This window comes from Hetaerina americana, unplaced genomic scaffold, assembly GCF_022747635.1.
Source record: "Hetaerina americana unplaced genomic scaffold, ioHetAmer1.1.p SCAF_8, whole genome shotgun sequence".
NCBI lineage: Eukaryota > Metazoa > Arthropoda > Insecta > Odonata > Calopterygidae > Hetaerina > Hetaerina americana.
This window is the reverse complement of record NW_027287427.1, coordinates 43,497,629-43,519,561: the sequence shown is the minus strand read 5'-3', so window position 1 is coordinate 43,519,561 and position 21,933 is coordinate 43,497,629. Positions and strand designations below refer to the sequence as shown.

The 21,933-nt window shown below is 37.1% G+C and overlaps 1 protein-coding gene across 2 annotated transcripts in view; it reads left to right on the top strand.

Annotated features, from left to right (window-relative positions):
• LOC139697730 (ras-related and estrogen-regulated growth inhibitor) overlaps positions 1-10,073 on the top strand; it is a 31,877-nt gene extending 21,804 nt beyond the window's left edge. For both annotated transcript variants that reach the window (XM_071596555.1, XM_071596554.1), the window contains exons 5-8: positions 877-1,013; positions 4,865-5,044; positions 8,879-9,118; positions 9,237-10,073. In XM_071596555.1, the coding sequence (XP_071452656.1) occupies positions 877-1,013; positions 4,865-5,044; positions 8,879-9,118; positions 9,237-9,404 (725 nt within the window). In that variant the 3' untranslated portion in view covers positions 9,405-10,073. The remainder of the gene's footprint in view (positions 1-876; positions 1,014-4,864; positions 5,045-8,878; positions 9,119-9,236) is intronic.
• The last annotated feature ends 11,860 nt before the right edge of the window (positions 10,074-21,933 follow it).

The following is a 21,933-nucleotide window of genomic DNA, read 5'->3' as shown; positions in this document are numbered from 1 at the left end:
AGTGGTTTAGTTCCCCTGCATCCAATTTTTAGGCTAAATTTTAATCAAAATATTATTTTTCTTATAAAATTAATATTATGGGCCTTTTGAACTTGGATAATCACATTTCTGTTAATAAACAATAACCGTATGTTACAAACTGTTTCCAAAATATCAAAAATGTTCTTGAAAATTATTATTTTCCAAAAATGGTGCCCAGGACTTGTCTGAGGGATACCCAAAGACACTCCTGGTTATTGAACCACACTTAATATTGTGTGAGGCACTTTCAATTGTTTATAATTTCTGTGTGTTTTGGATGAAAGAAAGTAGACATTTTCTTACGACAGCTTCTGATACAGAAGTCCCAAATTTGATACATATATGACGTCAGAAATTCAAAATATACATATATTTCTAATTTACAGACAACAAAGCAAAGGTTATTTCATTCATTGTCAATTTTTATTTTTTCATTCAATGATGCATTTATATCCAGGGATATTTTGAGTGGAAAAATTAAGGAACTTCTTCAGGATGTAATATACTTGTGCCATGTTAGCCATGTCTACATCACTACAGGGGTCTTGCAAATATAGATCACTCATAAGGGTGGTTTCATGTGAACAAGGTTAAGAACTCAATGTCTTTAATCAGGTCAACTGTTATTAACCCTGACCTACTAAATTTGTAAAAGAAAAACAATACATATTTTGAAATCTCCTAATTATAGACATCCTACAAACTTATTAAGGTTTGATTTGATTGCACATATCCCAAAGTGTTTTCTCAGTAATTAGAAAAATCATATGCCTCAGAAAAAGAGTGTCATCATCTGAAACAGAGCATAACTCTAGCTCTTCGCTTTTGATTGAATATTTTTTTATTTCCTTACAGCTTTGGTTGTTCGTTTCATTACTCGTCGCTACATAGGAGAGTATGACCCTAATCTTGAAAAAGTGTATGCCTTTCACACAATCCTAAGTGGAGAGGCAGTAACATTTGAGATTTTGGACACTGCAGGACAGCCAAATGTGAGAATAACTTAATTCTAGTAATCATATCAAATTCAGTAGCTTTAATCTACGGGCATATGGTATATCATTCACAAACTAGGTGCAAAAATATCAACATACAGAGTCAACCATCAATTTCTAAGAAGATTATTTCCACAGGTTTCTATAGTTTGTCCTTCCCCCTCTCTCTCCTTACTTTTCTAGGTAATAATACCCTATTGCCATCTATTAAATCATTGATCACAATCAGATATTTTGAAATTATACCTAATTCAAACTTTTCTTGGACTCTCTGGAGAAAGAGTATGCCATCATTACATACACAAAGCACTTGAATCAGACTGGTATCTTTCACTGAGTAAAATAAAGATTTTCCAAATATGATGCAAGCAAAGAGTTATTTTAAGTCTAACCAAAGTATTCCTCATCTCATAAGATTTTGATGAATCAAGCATAACCAAAATAACTGAATAGCTCTTATTCTAAGCATATTAATTCTTAGCATTGCCTGGAAGTTGAAAATCTAATTTTGGAATCAACATGAAGTTTTACTAACCAATTTTGGGTTTTAATCCCATCAATGGCAATTTTTTTTATCATGATATATACATGGAAATTATCTGTTAACTGAGCATTCTTTACACCAATCAAACTATAAAGTTTTTCATGATGTACTTAACTTAATTTATGTACATTAATTTGATTGCAACCAAAAAAATGCATTAAAATGATTAAATTCTAAAGGAAGGTCACATATCCTTCTAATTCTAAAGAAATAGCAAAACACTGCTAGCCACATGAATCCAGTCGTACAAAAGAATGCAAGCATTGACTTCCTCATCTTCCTATCTTAATTCCTGAAAGTACACGCTATTTTAAATGTTAATTGCTAGTCAGATGACTTTGACACACTGATAAATGGAAGAAATTGAATGCACTTCAGTAAGGGAGAGTGTATTTAAATTTGCTTTATTTGTATGATGTACGGATAAAATGCATGCAAAAATTGATAGCATACTCTAAAATAATAATGCATAACTTTTTCTTCCAAATCTATCACAAGTGTGCTTACATTCTCAACTTATGTACTGGTTTATTGGGAATAGGTATATAACATATATTTTATCTGTGCTTTGAGTAATCATTACCCAGTCCAAGTCATCTAAAGGCAATATAGATCAAGTCTCAAGTTAGTCTGAGTCCTTAATTTACTTCGAGAGAAGTTGGGCCAAATCAAATTATTACATAGGGGCATAACTTCTTTTACCATGTGAAAATGATCCATCACATCTTATTGAGTGGGCCATTATCAACTTTTTTGGGAGTAGTCTGGTTAATTTGACCAAAATTTCATGGAAATATAATTGAGGTAGTCCCTATTAAGTCTTCCCTACATTCCTAATATCTTCATTAATTATCTTTTTAATGTAACACCATCAATCACTGCACTTAATCTATTAAACAACTTTTCAGTTGCCTTACTCAGAAACAGTAGTCAAAAATACATCGAACTTTGAAGAACACATGTGGTGAAATGTTAGGGGACAAAAGAATTTTATTCAAGGAAATCAGAATATGGAGGTAGAACTGGATGGAGAAGATACTGTTAGGCTGAAGACTGCCACATAAAAATGAACACTGGATAAGCAGGGGAGGAGGAAAACAAGAGGAATCTTGAGCAGAATGATGAGCACAGAATGCATCAGTAAAGGGAAGGGAAAGAGTAAAACAATAAAGAGTTAATGTCCTGCAGAGGAGCTTTCGATGCATTGTGTGATAGTTTTCAGGGGTCATCCAAAACCTAACTCTAATCAAGAGAATATGTATCTCAAAATAATATGCGTGTTGTTTATAGAACTATGACTTATAAAAAAAAGTTGACTTGAGGTGTTACTACACACATTACAATTTGTTACAACAATGAGATTTTCCACTGTTTTTTGAATTAGCAAATTTCAAGTCACAAACAATGAACCAAAGACAAATTTTAATTAAACTCTGGAAGATAAGATTAATTTTAAGTAGTGTGACTTCAGTCAATACCTATTTAGATTATACAAATTATAGAAACATAAATTGGACAGTAGCAGCATGAACATAGACGTGGAAACTAAATGGAAGGAATAGAAAGAAATGTGTATTTCTAAAAGAAAATTCCCTACATTTTTCCAATTCATGGGTATTTATGACTTACAGAGTTTGGAGATGTTGGAACACCCATCATCATAAACAAATATGGCCATGCAATTTTTATATTTTGTAGTTACTTAAATTATTCAATGGTTGTATTAATTATAAGACAAAAGGCTAAACTGGCTATCTTTGAGAGGCAGTCAAATGAAAACCAAACACAGTCCGCATGAAAGGTGGTAACACTGTTGTTATGTATCGATACTGCCATCACTGTGGTAGGACAAGTGTATAGTGAAAACTCACAGACTCATGCAGTCGGATTATGTCCTAGTTTGTGCATGGACTGGTTTAGTGCATGCTAGTTCAGCTGTAATGGAGGCAAGCAAAAAGAGCAGAGGGGTGTGGTTTGTTTTCTGGTGGCTGAGGGCACTGGAGTACGCAAAATTCATTGTTGCATGTCTGCTGCATGTGGTAAACACATTGTCCATGATGAGCGTGCACGAATGGCATAGCAGAAGGGCGCACATTACTGCAAGACTAAGCATGCCCAAGACAGGCCCATTGAGCCATTACCCCCGATGTGATGGGGTGGATGGACGGCCTTATCCAGGAAAACCTTCAGGCAAATTGATGCCCTTATCCAGGGACACTTCAACATCCTCCGTACAGTCTGGATCTTTCACCTTGTGATTTTCACATCTTTGGTGGCCTGAAGAAAGACATTCATGGACATAGGTTTCATTCAGACAAGGAAGTGCAACAGTTGGTGTGGTGCAGATCCATTAGTGGCCAACCTCTTCTTACAAAAATGGATTTGATCATCTTTCCTTCCAGTGGGATAAATGTATCGCTTTTGGTCATTACTTTTGAATAAAACCATTTCACAGTCACATTGTAGTTGGTGTTAGGTTTTCCTTTGACTGTCCATCATACATTGACATATCAGCCTGCAAGTCTTGATGGAAATATGTCAGTCATCAGAAATCTGTGACTTGGCCATTTAATTTCAATGATAGATTTTTCAGAGTAGTTAGAACAGTTACATCTATTCTTTTCTATGATCATGATTTATACAAAAGAACAAAATTTCTTTGCATCAGTAAATGAGAATGTAATAGATGGGAGAATGTTGGGCTAGTGAGATTGAGGCAGAATGAGATGAGCATAATGGATGAAGGGAAGTAGTGGGTGTGGAGTTACATGTAGTATATTGTGATGTCGGGAGTTAGGATATTTAGTGTTGCATTAGAGAAGTCATTAGTCCACGAGTCCATTGAACACCTACCTTCACCCAAAGATTACCATTCATAATATATCAGTTTTAAATTGGATATGGCAGCTTTATGGGTAGAATGCTTGGTTACAGACCCAAGGGCCAAAGGTTACACCTGGATTCCTGGTAACTTTGGGCACCTTAGCTTAAGCCAAGGGGTGCAATTTTCCTTATGAATTCCAAGCATCGTAAAACTTAGTATATGGTGAGCTCTATCATCGCCTATCAAAACAACCTTTGAGTTGATCACTGTTGACTGTGGTGGTGCTTTTCCATTTGTCCTTAGTCCACAATGCTAGGCTTCCTAATAGTGAAAACCCTAAGGTTGTCACTATTTTCCTAATGACCCTGGTACATAATTATTCCCTCCTCATATTCTTCAACAGCTTCATAGTACAATCTAAAGCTACCTCTGACAGAAATAACATTTTTTTTGTTTTAAAATGTACAATTTACTTTGCAGGAGGGTGAAAATGTACGACTAGAAGCAAATATAAGGTGGGCAGAAGCATTTGTGCTCATGTACTCAGTCACAGATAAGTGCTCCTTTGATGAATGCAACAGGCTCAAATTTTTAATCAATTACAATAAAAGGAGAAGACTCATGAGGAGATGTGGAGTTGGTAGTAGCACTACTGGTAAGGTAAGATAATTGTTCCTTCTTGTGGAAATGATGACTAACAACAGCAGGAATTTATCATTTGATGTCATAATTGATACTGATGATATCAGAGGGATAGAAGACTCCTCCACTAAGTAAGAGAAAACGACTGTGTCATTCAATGTCAGGAAAATGTTAAATATGATTTGAATAGGCTGCAGGTCTCTAACTAGCAAATCATGTGAACAAATTGATAAGGGGAAATATACCAATAAAATGCACCAATAGTGACTTCCAGGGTTTCCAGACTGTTGATTAATTTGAACCAGCTGTTGGAATCACCCCAATTCTAGGGTTCTGACATAATGTCCATGGTAGGCTTGTGGATTGATCAGTTACTCTTTCCAGACCACTGATTCTAAAAATATATTATTTTGGTAGTTGCCTATTCACTAGGGAGACTATGCCGCGGGGGGAGGGGCTACTTGGGACAAGGTTTCTTGTGTCATATACATTATGACATGGTTCATTTTAGTTTAAATGTACAGGAAATTGTAATATTGCCCAAGAATTGGAAAAGGTTGACATAATCCTTTGAAGTATTCTTGTTATTTCAGTGATGTGCATCCGGTTAGGTGCTTGGTATTTTCAGTCCAGCATTAGAGAAAATAAATAATAATTTTTTGTTGCCTAAATACCTCAAATTATGACCTATGGACCTCATTTGCCCATGGCTGAAGTAATTCCTTGATTCAGGTCGAGCATTAAATGCCTTTGACAGCACTATAATCATTTCCTCCATTTCTGAGACTTCAATAGGGCTGCCGCATTTTCTTACAATTTCTTTTATGGCATTATAATTCTCATTTTCTGCTCATGGTGAGCCTCAAAAACATCATGTCGTCTGACTTCTGAAAATAATAACTCTACCAACCATGCATCTCATTTCATTCTTTAAAGCCATCCAGGATTGTCATCTAAACACACCAAGAATGATGCAGACAAGGTCAATGACAAAACTTTGATATTTCACCATAATATTTAGAGAATGTAAAATTACCCCAAATAAACAATAACATTTCTAGGAACAGGAACTTACTGTAATCTCTGAACTTCATACTTAGAGCAATAGGTTGACTTTATCATCCACCGCTCATCTTTCTTATTAGCATTAGCTTTCATAAACCATTATGAATATAATTAAAACAAAAACTTTTAAAGAACTCTACAGTAACCAAGAGGAAAATTTCAGGTTTCAATATATTATTATTTATATAACAGTGGCCATCATTAAACAATAAACTTAGCAAGCATGCCCATTACATTCTTGAGTCACCATAATTGAATGCCTACGCATTTGAGGTAGGGTTTGCTTAGTACCCAAAAACTATTATATATCTATTATTGTGGACTTACCATACCCTCAACTCTTTTTTGCTACACATGCATTCTTTCAGTCTTCATGTTACCCAAAAACCTTTTTTACATTACTCATATTAACCAGTTACCTGACATTTTCTCTTCTATCATTGCCTTCAACATGTGTTTTGATCTCAGCATCTATTACATTCACTTCTACCTCCTTTTAATTTCAGCTACTTACTTCCTATCTCCCCCAACTGTATATAAACTTGTCAATTGCCTTCCTCTCCATTCATCATGTTTTCTCCATTCTCTTCCATACCCATATGTCAATAGCCTCTAATCAACATTCATCCTTTTGTCACAAAGTTCAAGTTTTGGATCCATAGAACACTATGGTCCATATTATTGTCTGTACTAAATTATTACAGACCTTAATATGGAGTGTTGGTCTTTAAGTAATGAACCTGTCATAAATTTCCTTCTATTTGCAGATGCATCTTCGGATAATGAATTTTACCTTATCAAATCAGTTTACCAGCAATCACTGACCAAATATGTAGGTAAACTGTTCCACATGCTATTGATTATTCCTTACCACAGAAATATTTTACTTGGCTTCTTACTTCTTGATAACCTAAATACTTACTCCACCTTATGATTAATCTTCACCCCATATTTTCTCTCACTCACTCTCTAATGCACTAACAAATAACTGAAAAACCCAGGCTTACTGGTGAGCATATGCTTGCTAATTAAAGTCTTTCCAAATGCTAGCTATAACATTTCCCCCAGTATATAAGTTAAAAGGCAGAGGCAATAAGAGGCAACCCTGTCATAATCGCTGCCTACAATTGTGAATCTCAATTATCCCTCTGTTTCCCTCTCTTCTGCTGTTCCATCCACATCGAGGTTTTGAATAACTATATATTTGGTTACATACTATTCTGCTATACTTTCATGAACTTTTTTCACCTTCACTTGTCAAATGCCTGGGCATTTACTTATTCCAAAATAATAAAAATCTTTTCTACAGTTTGTAATAGAAATCTTTTCTATTTTTATGAAAAATTATCAAAAAGATTGTGAGTTGCAAATTTCACATGCCTCCAACAAATTGGGTTAACACACTTCCTTACCATACCGACAGCAGCCCATCAATCACAATAAGATCAATCATGTTTCTCAATACCAATCATGCTGAATCCTAGCAAGGGTGCAGATATTGAAAGACTAGATGAGAAGTCCACCTTCAAGGATGTGGATTAAACCAATAATAGATACATAATTTGTCTTCTACTGAAGATAAAATATCAAACAAAACTTTAAAATTCCTGTAGATTTGTAGCAAAACTGCCATTGTTTTTTACTCATGAATTAGAGTTGACTGACATTCATTTTTGAGAGGTACTATTTTCAGCACTTCAGCAGGATGAACATAAAACAGAGCAATAATGTGTAAATACTAGCATAATTTTCCACCTTGACAGAAGAAATCAGTAGTATATTGAAGTTGATCTCCTTTGTGCACATTACTTCCGCCTCCATTTTAATTGATTGTGACACAACACTCCCTGCCACATGCACCAGCACTGATTTTCAGGGCTTCATGCAGATGAGATCAATTCCACCTTACCCTTACTCTCCAACAATTTTTCAAATATATAATTCAATACAATCAACAGCTTATTTGATTATTGTCCCTACCACCTACTGAAATGCTACAAAGTCACTTAACATTAGTTCACTATTGTCCAATGTGCTTCTATTGCCACGCTTTGCCAGAATCCCTAACCCTCTCAGCAAGTTCTAACACACAGCCAACCCTAACAAAAATTGTCTCATAATGATATCAGCGAGTACCACACAGCCATAGATCAGATTCTGGTTTTAATTGGGTCAATATGCCACAGAGTGAAGAAAGCATCAAATCACAGAGCATAACCACTGAATTGGACTTAACACTAGAAATAGTATTATAATGAACTATATTATTATATATTGTGGGTCGCGGTAGTCCAGGGGGTAGAGCATTGGACTGCTGACCGGAGGAGCCCGGGTTCGATTCCCGGGCAAGGCACTCTGGGCACGTGCAGCTCCACCCAAGCTATGTGATTTTCCGGGTATCAGGTCTTCCTGGGAAACCATGACCGGCACAGGGAAAGGAACTGCCGCCCCTACCTTGATGTGTGAATTTCACACGCTGTCGGGTTTAGTACTGGGTGAACTCTACCATCACCTACCAAACCGACCTACGGGTTGATTACTGTGTTCATGGTTTTATATATATTATTAAGTATTTATAATACTAATTTAACAAAATAGCTAACAAAAATTATATACAAAAATATAACAGATGAGAAGAATGTAGCAATTCTTCCGTAAGCTTTTACAGTTGCCATTTCCATTGATGCACATTTCGCGAAAAATCTTCATTTCAAGTTAATTCTAAGAAATTTAATTGAAGTTCAGGACCTTCACAGGTTATTTAACTTCTGAATTCTAAATGAACAGGACACTTCAGTTGGTTGGTCAATATCAGCACCGTGGAATCCATGGCTATCATCATCGCATTTTACATTGGGATCATCTTCAGCCAGTGTGGCACCAGAATCACCAATTGTCGTCTTAGTGGGGAATAAAACAGATGCTTGGGGGGAGAGAATGGTGACATATGAGGAGGGTGAAAGGAGAAGCAAGGACATTGGATGTGTTTGTTTTCATGAGATTTCAGTTCGTGAAAACTTGGATGAGGTAGGTGACAAACTTGCAGTATAGTACTTCACATATATCAAAAGGTACTATTGTATATAATGTGTCACTATTTTTAATGCAAAAAGATAAATTTTTAACAGCCATAAATTTTTTCCAGGTGTGGTCAGTTTTTCAGGATATTGTTCGCTTCTCTAAAATGCATCCAAAATTTCCCAAGTTAAAGCGATCCACAAGTGATTTGAGGGCCAGGGAGCGGCCAAGTACTCATACAGTGTCCAACAATCTAACCAATCCTCCCTCCCCATCCTACACTCCCTCCATTTAGGAATAAACTCTTCCCGTCACCTTGAGAATTGTTGACTAGCAAGATTTTTCTGCTATGCACTGATTGGAGCGATGAGCCAAATGGCAAACCAGGGAGTTTCTCAGCCAAAAATCGATTGGCCTTAGTAAATATTGTCTATTCTTTGGTTATTAATGTATCAATTTAAAATATGAAATACAGATGATGAAGTTTTGAAAAATGAGGTCAGTTGTATGACACACAAAGAAATATATTTCAATTATTTTGTGCGGAATGTACATCTCTGAAATGGAAATTGAAATACATATAAACATTAAATGCTTTGGATATTCCACCCATTTCCCTTAAATATAAGCTTATTCAAATGAAACTGAGTAATAAAATAACATTATGTGCTGAAGTTGGGAGGATGAGGTAGTCCAGGGGTTTGAGCACTGGACTAGTGGACACCCTCAGCTTCACTCAAGCCGATTTTTCAGGCACCAGATCTTCCTGGGAAACCATAGGCAGCACAGGGAAAAGAACTGGCTCCCTCATGCTGTGTGAATTTCACATGCAATTGGGTTTAATGCTATGTGGGCTCCATCCTCATCTATCAACCCAAACTTGAGGTTGATAACTCTGTGTGTGGTTTTCATGTTCAAGTTGTCTTTGATGTTTCATAATAATAAAATGTCTTTATTTGGTCAATAGTGAGACTAAACTCCCTTCTTCCACCTAACCTCAAACTCTGGATAGAGAACAAAGAAAAACCACTTTCATAAATATATTCATTGAGAAAAAATCATGGCTTTAATGCAAGGCATCATTATCAGGAGCCAAAATATAATGAAAAAGTTCCTCATGCACGCATGTACGCAGAAGGCAAAGATTGAAAACACTAGTTTGGGATCATGAGGCAGTGTAGGAAGGAAGGGTAGTAAACGGAGGAAAAGCCACTTCGGAGGCCATGGGTTTATTAATATTGCATTTTACGATAGTCAACTAAATGCTGGCGAGGAGTGACTCATAGTGCTGGGGTAAGTCGTCCTCCCTAACCACCAACAATTCATGCTAGGGTGGGACTATGGGTGGTATGGAATGACTATCAAGAAGCATTTTTTAAATTTAAAAGTAAGATGGAGAGACATGGTGTGTAAGGACTTGTTCATGAAAATCTAATAGTTTGAGAGCTAAAAAAATGTTTAACTCCCTCACAGGATCTAACCTTGATCCTCTCTTTTCCTTTCGTACTCTCTTGAGATGAAGTTACAAAAGTGTGTGTTCCAAAATTGGTTTTTATGCTTTTGAAACACTTGATGTTCTTGTGTCATAGTTTTTAACATTCTCCTAAGCTATTCAATATGAACCACATTGTATCTTGTGCAATAGTTAATATGTCCAACTTCATGTAGTTTATTTTACCTTTGGAAGACAGTATATTCCTATATATGCACTGTAGAATCATAGCTTCATTTTATTTCAGGAGATAACGGCAGTATTTTAAGTGAAATTTGGCTGATAAATGTAAGTCACCACCATTGGTGTTTTTATGGTAATGCACCATTCATTTCTCCATTATTTTAAGAATATGTTCGTTGAAGTTGTACATGTAAATATTTGCTAAATGGCCAGAAAGAGGAGACCCAATCATTACCCCATTTTATTGACTTATACTTCCAATCAAACAAAAATAATTGTTTCACATGTTGTCAAAAGATCCCATGCTTCACTCAACAACAGGGCCAATGTTTTTGCTAACACTTCCAATTAATCTTCTCTCCTCCTCCTCCTGATAACATGTATGTCCAAGGAACTTAGTGACTGTAAATTTACGGTTACTTAATAATGAAGCCTAGCCACCATTGAAACCATGATTGTATTTCAATACATATTATAGTCAAACTGCTGTTTCTTGCCCTCATTTATGAAGGGATTCTACCTAGTAAAGTAAGATGGTTTGCTTCATCTCTGGTTTTTAGTGACGGAACAGTACATGGAGGCATATAACATGAGGTAAGGGATTAAGCCAAGAATAATTTTGTCATGAAAATCTAATCATTGGTGTTGTTAGCCATGATGAAGCAACAAGCTCTGACTCAAAGGTAGCAGAGAACTTCATCGGAGACTTCCAGAAGCTAGTAGATTCTGAGGTTTACCTACCACAACAGGTTTGTAACTGTGATGAGATGGGTCTCTTCTGAAAGCAGATACCAAAGCAAACATATATTTGTACATATAACAGTAGAAGAGAATGCATTTCCTGGCCACAAGCCAATGAAATGGCATCTCATGCTGCTTTTGCAATAATGCAGGCGATAAGTTCAAAATTAAACCCCGGCATGCTAACAATTCAGAAACTCCATGAGCCTTCAAGTGTAAAGACCCAAACATCAGGCTAAATGTGATAAGGTCGTCATTAAAAACTGTTGCAACAAAAAAAATGCTTCATGTACCTGTACATTGTACCATGCATATGAAGCAATGCTCTTTTTAGGCCATGGCTATATGCACCAGAAATTTATTCAATGATAATTCTGAGTCGTATTTTCATAAACTTTCGAAGTGTTGGCAAAAATAGATGTCTCTAGACAGCTTTCTAGTAAAAAGGAAGTAGGTATGCATCACAAATAATCAACTATTGATTTCTATCTCTGCACAATGCTCTGAGAATGATAAAAATGTATAGACCACCTAAATACAATGTAATATCAGCATAACTCGTATCAAACCATTGCCACCTCATGAAATTATATCCTTCTTCCTTCCCTCTAAGATGTAAAATTCTTTTTTTCTGTAATATATATTAGTATCCTAACACCCAATGGACAACACTGACATAGTGAAAAAACCTGGCAAATTTGACAACTCCTTACTTTCTCATTGGTAGGATTAATGGCAAATCTCTCTGGTACAGTCACAGATGCCACACATACTGAAAGGTAGGAGCTTGATAAAACAATCCACAGAGTATTACACTGAAATACATGCTGGAGGGCATCTGATCCCATTCATGTGATGGAATTATATTGAAAATGCAGTAGAGGAAATTAATGGGAAACCCACCCAAAATATTTCTCTTATGACAGATAAAAATCATAATAAATCTATCAAAGATTTGACAATGTTGAGCAGCATGGGAAGCAAAGCAATCTCAGCTCATGAAATTCTTACAGAAACCAGAGGCATCAGAAAAGAAGATATTGAAAAAGACAACTACTAGAATATGATTTATAATGTTAGGACAATGTTGAAGAAAGGGAAGTCAAATACGCTAGGGTTGTACAAGAGGAGATGGAAAGATTAAAGCCATTATTGTGGTGATTATTAGTCACAGACAAATGTTCATAAAAGGGGAAAAGAGTCAGCAATGGGTAGCAAGAGTATTTTTTTAATGGAGTATGAAGGCAACATAATATGGAGCAGGCAAAATAATATTATTAGTAGAGATAAAAGTGCATCAATGACTTTATTTCTTCTTCAGGTATATTCTGACATGTAGTAAAGAGGGAAGAAGAAGTAGAAAGTGTATAAAATCAACTGAAATGACTGACTGAAAGGCTTCCTGGAAGAAAACTTGATACAGATTGGGGATTGGAATACAGAGGTGGGTGATATTATGAGTGTTTGCACAAGAGATGCTGAGTCATTACTAACACAGACTTCAATAACCCCAGTTGATCTATGTGCATATTGATAATGCCAGGAGAGACAGGGAGATAGCACTTAAATTATACGAGGGTCATCCGGAAAGTAGTACCCGTTCGTGCCGCATGAAGTGCTGACGACGCGAGTAGCCGCTGGACGAGGTCAGATAGCTTCAGTGGCTTGTCTGCCTTCTCTGAGCCAAGTTGCGTGATGCTAGCATTGCCTGTGTTGTTTCTGTGATTGTTTACAATGTTTAAAAAAATTGAGAACGCCGCCAGTTGTGAAGTGAGGGCAGTGATTAAATTCCTCAATGCAAGAAACGTTCGCCCATGTGATATTCATCGCCAATTAAAGGAGGTGTATGGAGACAATGTAATGGACGAGTCGTCTGTTCGGCGGTGGTGTCGCAACTTCAACATGGGGAGGGGGAACACACACGACGATGAGCGTTCGGGGAGACCGTCTGTCATTACAGACCAACTGGTGAGCTCAGTTGACGAATTCGTGAGGAACGATCGGCGCGTCACAATTGATGACATCTGTGAGCATTTTCCCAATGTTTCTCGAACAATTGTTCATGAAATTGTTAAACACCATCTGCATTATGCAAAAATTTGTGCAAGATGGGTCCCTCGCGTATCTCAATGAGCTGGCGGCGAAGGACTATGCAGCAGGAATACAGAAACTTGTCACACGTTATGACAAATGCCTTAATTTGCTTGGAGATTATGTTGAGAAGTAGTTTAAAGTATCCTCTTTCAAATAAAATTTTTTATGTTTGTTAATATTTACTTTTGTGTCTTTATTTCACGAACGGGTACTACTTTCCGGATGACCCTCGTATAATGGTTAGGAAAATATACAAACAGGAACATCAATTAAAAAACTTTAATATGGAGCATGTTTTGGTAAAGAACAGAAACTTTGTCATTGAAGAATACAAATGAAGAAATGCGAGGCAAAATAAGAAGGCTGTTAAATCAAGAAGGGAAGAAAAGTAGATGCCTGTATATGTCATACTGAATAGTAATGGTAGTTCCTAGGTCTATCAAATTCATATCTCAACTAGAAGAATTAGAATTCTACATGCAACAAAATGGTGGTTTACTGGAAAAGTGAATTGGATTCTAAGGCAATGCATGTAATTTATGTAACAATTTCTACATTAATGATTTTCCAGTTGCATGGCAACAAGGATAAAAAATTAAACTTGCAATTACACATCATTACCCATTCCAACTTATTAACAGAATCATTGAAATAATTCATGACTACTGTAATTCGTAGTCTCCCGTTCAAGGTAGATTTTTAAATGACATACACCATTGCTAAACCTCCTCGTTCTGTCCTAAAACACAATTAAACATATCATACTAGTGTGATCTTGAACTCCAAATACTTCCTATCCCCCTTCATTCTGTCCAACTCTGTCACCAACTATTATCTTTATTTACCACCTTTGCATCACTTTCCTCCCCTACCATGCTTGACTAAAATCATCCCCTCAATCAGTCTTCAACATCTCATCGCCAATCAAAATGCTTTTCATGTCTTTCCTGCCTACTTTGGATTTCTCCCAACAATCCTCTCTCCTCCCCGGCATATCTAGCACTTAGTTTGTTTTGCTTAGAATGCATTTTACCTTTTCTATCCCTCTCCACATCCATGTCTCAAAAGCCTCCAAATCTCTGCCTATCATATAGCTACAAAGAACGTGATTCCAAACAACACAAAAGCACACTCCATATCAAAGGTTTCACTATCTTTTATTAACACCCATACTCAACATCCCTGTCATCAATACCTTCTTTCTTGTGTGAGCTTCCTTGCCTAACGCAACACTTCTTCCGATGTCCCTACTACTTCCATCATTTTGGTCAAAAACATTCCCAAGATAGTCACAGTTCCACCTGCCCTTACTTTTGTCCTATTTTAACATTTAAATAATCCTTCCCCTTTGATGAGAACCTCATAGCCTTTGTTTTGTTTACAATGATCTTCATCCAAACCTTTCACACTGACTTTCTAATGAACATGGTAATTAATGTAACCCCTTGGCTGTGTAACTATTAAAGGCTCGTTGACCCCCAAACCTACCTGATTTTATGACTTCACCACAGACTTTCATTCCCCTCCAGTTCTTCCCAAGCCTCTTTTTCCATTTCCTCCATACAAACCTTTCTGCCTTCCTTTGTTAACTCTACATATCCTAGCAATTCATCTTATACCATGCTTCTTTTGTCCTATTAGTTTCCGGCCTCAGTATATAATTTTCCTATTTGTACTTTGTTCTTTCTAATTTAATGTTAGCATTCTTCGATTTTCTTTTTTCCCCTGCCTTCCTAAACATCTCTGTAATTCATGGTTTCGCAGTCCTTTTCCCATGAACCGTACCTATAGCTTACACAATCAGACTTCACTTCATGGAAGCTTTGAATATCCTTCAAATGAAAGAGAGAACATACTTTCCCACAGAATTTATTTGGTTTTGTAAAAGTACAACATGTTTCACCGTGATAAGGCATCGTTGGGTACTAATTTGTAGCAAGATACATATTGGGTACATAGAGACTACTGTGTGATGGGTTGGAGTGAGTTGAAGTGCAAACAGAATTGGTTGTTTCATACGAACCAGTGACCAATATGAAATGATTGATAGAAGGAACCAAATTATAACAATTCTGTGGAAAAGTAAGAATAATAATAGTTTTTATTTGCCTGAGGATCTGAGTACATACGTTCCAAGATATACGGCACGTCAATGATCATAACATAAAATAATATACATACAAAACATAGTTACATGCTCAGAAATTCATCAATGGAGTAGAATTAAGGGGATCGAAATGGTGCGGTGGCTATCATTCTGGCTTCCCGCCCAGGTTCAAATCTCGGCGGTGTTGAATATTTTTCAGAGGTATCTTGATCCCTACTTGATGTGTTTTGTGGAGGGCAATTTGAGTGAGATCGCCATCTGTCAGATGGGACATTAAGCTGCGGACCCCTTGGCGCCTTTTGCAAAGAGTAGGCTAATGCCGACGCCAGGTTTCTCTCCACCCTTCATCCTTTCCTGTCCATCCCCTATAGCGCAAATGACCTCAACTGTCAGTTGCCTCCCCTTAATACTACTACTACTGCTACTAGTAGAATAAATGTAACAGGAAAAACTCCCTCACTTTAAATTTTTAAGTGGACATTTTTTCAATACTCTTGATAACCTGAGGAAGGTTATAATAGAATGCGAGTCCCATGTTCTGGGGGAAAAACTGGACTTGCAAGTTCTTATGAAGTTCACATGTAGATGACTACAGGTCCTAGTATAATGGTTGTAAATGCTTTTGTTAGTGGCATATAATGAAATATGGCGTTTAGCATAAACAATAGCACTTAGCATACACCCACAGGGAAGAGGGAGAATACAAAGTTTTTTGAAGAGAGGGCGACATAGAGCTCTAGGGGTGCATTGCATATTAGTCTTAGTATCCTCATTTGGATTTTAAATACAACATGAGCACAGTATAATGGGCCCCAAAAAAGAATACTAAAAATTACATGGGCGTAAAACTCACCATAATAGATTGACATAAGTACTTCATTATTGACAGTAAACCTGATAGAACGTACCAAATAGCACACTGAACAGAGTTTTCTGCGAAAACTAGAAATATGGCTATCCCAGTTTAGGCTACTATCCAGGGTAACACCCAGGAAGGAGGCATTATCACTCCTTGGAATAATCACATTGTCAAAAGACACTGACACACAGTAAGATCTCTCTTTCGTTTGATGGATGTACCCGTAGCTGTTAGTGGCTTTCAATATCCCTTTTCTGATACATTCCCATCTTTCATTTATTGTACATTTGCTCGTCCTCAATCACTATTTTTTTACTGCCACAACTTCCATTTTGTTTGGTTTAAGCTTCAACATTCCATTCCTCCTCCACTCACGTTTTATCTTCTTGAATCCAATGCTGCATTTCACAAATGTAAAATTATGATCTGTACCCACATCCACTCTTGAGAAGCTGTGTGAATGAATCATGCTGCTGCTAAATATGGTTTAATAACCTCACCATATGGTCTAATGATAGCATTACCATAATGTCCCTCTACCTTATTCCCTGGAGCGTCCTTTCCTCACTATCCCCTGAAGAAGGAGTAGACTTCTTTCCCGCTGTCCTCGAAGCCGTCATAAAAGACTTCGTTCCTCTTGTTAAGCCTAAGACAAACAAATTCCCTTAATGGTTTAAACAGGATATTATTCATGTTCTGGGTAACAAAAATCACGCTTGGTACTCCATAAGGCTGTCCCAAATGTGGAAACGCGCCAATCATTCGTTGATCTCCGCCAATATTTCAAATTCCTCAAACTCCTACACTATGAAAACTACGCGCAGACTGTCCCCTATAATATTTCCTCTAGCCCCAAAAAATTCTGGTCCTTTATCAATCAGCGCCATAATCATCCTCAAATTCTCAAAGCACTCTCCTATGGTACCAAAAATGCCACAGGATCAAGAGACCCAACTCTTTCTAAAAATTTTTTCCAATTGCCTGCAGCCTGCTTCTAACCTCAGTATTACCTCTGTCCATTCACTCCTTCATGAAATAAACCATTCCTTATCCAACTTACAGAGACTCCTGGGAAGTTTTTCAAAACCTCTGCAAAATACCCCTCCATCGCTCACCTGGCCCAGATGCTCTCAGCCCTAAATTTATTTGCAATTACGCTTCAGCCCGCTTACAACCTTTAGCCATCCTGTTTAATCACTGTTTTTCCCTATAAACCTTCCCTCCTTAATGGAAATGCACCAATATCATTCTGATACATTAAACAGGTCCTAAGAATGGTGTTTCAAACTATCGCACTATCTCATTGCTTCCAATCCTGTCCTCCGTTTGTGAATGTATTATTGTCAACAGGATTTATTATTTCACCTCTCCCTTTTTCTCTTCCCAGCAGCATGGTTTCCTCCCAGGCAGATCATGCCCGAGAAATCTCGCTGTCTTTCAGCACCACACCATCATGGCAATAGACTAATCAAGTCAACTTGATGGCATCTACCTTGACTTCTCCAAGGCTTTCGATGCCCTGCATCATCAACTCCTCCTTCAGAAACTCAGCCAACAGTTCGGCATTCATGGTATGTTCCTAAGCCTTCTTTCCAGCTTCCTCACCCACAGAACCCAGTGTGTGATACTCTCGGATGCTTCTTCCTCTTGGTCTCCTGTGGCATCTGGGGTTCCCCAAGGCAGTGTCCTTGGGCCATATCTTTTCAATTTATTCGTTAATGATCTTCCTTCCCGACTCCTTTCCTCCGAGGTACATATCCTTCTCTACGCTGATGATTGCAAGATTTACAAGAAAACTAATAACACTGCTGACTGTATTCACCTTGTACTTGCCTTAAATCAAATTTCCCTGTGGTGTGATACCTGGAAGCTTAACTTAAACCCTGGAAAATACAACATCATGACTCTTGCTCTGAAAAAAGCCCCTTATATTCAACTACTCATTTAACTCAACTCCCTTAAATAGAGTAACAACCATGAAAGACCTTGGTATTTTAACTGACCATAAACTAAATTACTCCAACCACATACAGACTGTGAAAAATAAAGAAATGTCCCTATTAGGCCTTCTTTACCGCTTCACAGACATTAAAGATCCAATTGCACTCCATTCGTACTTCTCAACTATTGTCCTTCCCATAGTATCATATTGCTCCCCAATTTGGTCCACCTCAACCCTAACTAATCCAAAATCCCACGATTGCATCTCTCACTTCTTTGCCAAAATAGTCAAATAAAGAGTCCCACATTTCTGCAATATGTCCTCAAATGCTGCTCTGTCTTCTTTATCAATTTCTAGTCCCAAAACCACAGACTTAAAGCTGATTTAAAACTCCTACACAATACCCTAAACTCTGCTATTGATTGCCCTGAACTGCTCTCTCTCTTCAACTTCAGGATATTAACTCGATCCACCTGCACCCACTCCCTACTCCATCAGCCTATTCCTAGAATATCTCTCACCAAGCGCTCACTTTTATTTTGCCTCTCCTCCCTTCTAAATTCACTCCTTCACACTGTCGACAATTTTAATTTATCATGCAAAAAATTTTATTTTTATCTTTATTTTAGCTTTATTCCACCTTTCAACAAATTAAATTTTTCCCCTGCCCATGTTTGGTTCTTGTTGTTTATTGTTATGCTGTTATTGTATTTTATCCTCTTTCATGTTTGTTATATTTTTCACTGCAATTTGGTGCTACTGCTGTATGTGAATAATTCTTTAAAATAAATGAATATGGTCTTATATCTCATGGTATATTTTCAACATACTACCTTGATCAAAAATTTCCCGGAATTTATTCAGAAAATTAAAAATACAAGTTTATTCATCTAAATCTATATTGTCCCCTTCAAAGTAATCCCCATCGACTGCAACACACTTATGCCAGCGCTTGATCCAATCCTCAAAACATTTTTTATATTCGGTTTTCGGTATGTCCATCAGTGCTTCCTGCGATTTTTCCATTACTTCCTCTCGGCTGCTAAAACGCGTTCCCCGTAATGGTTTTTTAACTCGATTGAACAGAAAGCAGTCACAGGGAGCCAAATCAGGTGAATTCGGTGGCTGTTGGATGGTATTTGTTGCATTTTTCGTCAAAAAATTACGAATAATGATAGCACTGTGCGACGGTGCGTTATCATGGTGCAAAATCCACGAGTTTTCTGCCCACATTTCTGGTCTCTTTCGGCGAATTGCTTCACGCAAACGTCTCATAACGCCCAAATAATACTCTTTGTTTACTGTCTGGCCTTCTGGCAAAAATTCATGATGCACTACACCGTTGTAATCCATGAAAACCGTCAGCATTGCCTTCTTTTTTGACTGAAAACGACGTGGTTTTTTTGGTCTCGGCTCATTTGGTGAACGCCATTCACTTGCCTGATGTCTGGATTGCGTGTCGTACTCATAAACCCACGTCTCGTCTCCAGTAATGATCCTTTTGATGAATGTGGGATCGGATTCAGCCTCGCAAATCATGTCTTTTGCGACGTCAACACGGTCTCTTTTTTGCATGAAATTGAGGTCTTTTGGCACCAACTTTGCTGCTACACGACGGAAACCCAAATCATTAACCACAATGTCTTGGGCGGATCCATAGGCAATGTTCAAGTCCTCCGCTATTTCTCTGATGGTTAATTTGCGGTTATTGACCAACATTTCTTTTACTTTATCAATTTTTTCACCGACTTTCGATGTCGATGGTCTGCCACTGCGTTCATCATCTTCGATTGACTCACGACCACTTCTGAACCGCTCGTGCCACTGGTAAACGACCGTTTTTTTTAGAGAATCGTTGCCGAAACACTTTTCCAACATTTCCAACGTCCGTGCGCCACTAAATCCGTTTTTTACGCAAAATTTAATACAAGTTCGTTGTTGCAAATTTAAATCCATTTCTGAAATTGTAAAAAATCGCCAACACACACAGAGATAGATGTACTCTTGGCTACGTAACTTTTGCAAATGTCAAGTTATGACACTAAGATTTAAAGGGAATATCAACAACAGATGTACCAATTTAACAAAAAAAACAGAACTCAAATCGGAACGATGGGAGCGCCACACGGTGGTTATTCCGGGAAATTTTTGATCAAGGTAGTATACCTATTCCTATTTCAGTACTTAAACGAAATGTTTGTTATGATTAAACCACTTTTTCTGCAGGACTCTATTGCTTTCTCCACACAAGTCATTCCCTAATCCTAAAATATCGTACACTACCCCACCACCATCCTTCCCTTGGCCTACCATTTCGCTTCAATCCCCAATTACCATCCCATGTTTCCTTCCAGGAACACACCCGCAATTAATTCCTCTAATTGATTTCTTTCCCCATTTCTTCCTCCCTAAGGTTACTTTTTCGCAAGTGAACCTGAATAATGACCACATTCATTGGTTCACCTCTTACTTTTACCAATAATGCTCACTCATTCACCTGCTCTAGCATTACTATGCTTATTCCTACCTTTTTGTCCATTATTGATACCGCCAATCATTTGCTCTTTTCCCCCCACCACTCTGTAATTGTCACTATTGTAATATCCACTATCCTTCTATCTCACCTCACACAATCCTAAAATATCTTTTTGCCTCTCTTACCTCAATCTTCATATTTTCTTATTTCCATTGCCCTAATATTGCAAGTTTTTAATTTAACTGGTTCTCACATCTCCTGTGATGCTGAAAACAGTTATTATTCATTTATTTTGTCTAAGATTAGATAGATTAGCAAGGAACTTACAGTTAACTTGTTGAATTTAGCTCTAATTACTTAATTAATTTGTACTCAAGGAGAAAATTAAAAATGTCCATCTTGATAAACAAAACATTTTAAGCAGCATAAAGCAACTCTTATTGGCCAAACCACTTGAGTCTAAAATATATTTTGCTGAGTCTCAGTATTGACCCCTTATATTCTGAATTTCTGATTGCATCGTGGGGGCTCAGCTGAGATAATGCAACTATAAAACTGTGAAATTACCACAAGTAACCATATTGGAACCTCTGCTGAAAAAAGGATGCATTCTAAAGAAACTGTTCTTTATTTTTGTACTCCTATTAGGCAGGTCTAAATATTAAAAAAAATGTGTAGCCTTAGACAAAACTTTTCATTAAAAAAATTGCATTCCATAACTCAATATTTTTTTTAATCCTACCCAATTTTCTGACTCCGTTTTGGTAAGATGAATTCATCTTGAGTCACATGTACTTAAATGTATCATATGGTTCACTAAAAGGGCTACGGGATGGTTTCTAAAGCAAGGCTATAGCTCTATAATGTTGGGTATATATTTCCATTAACAGCTACATGAACATGAAATTTCATTCACTATTTCTAAGAAAG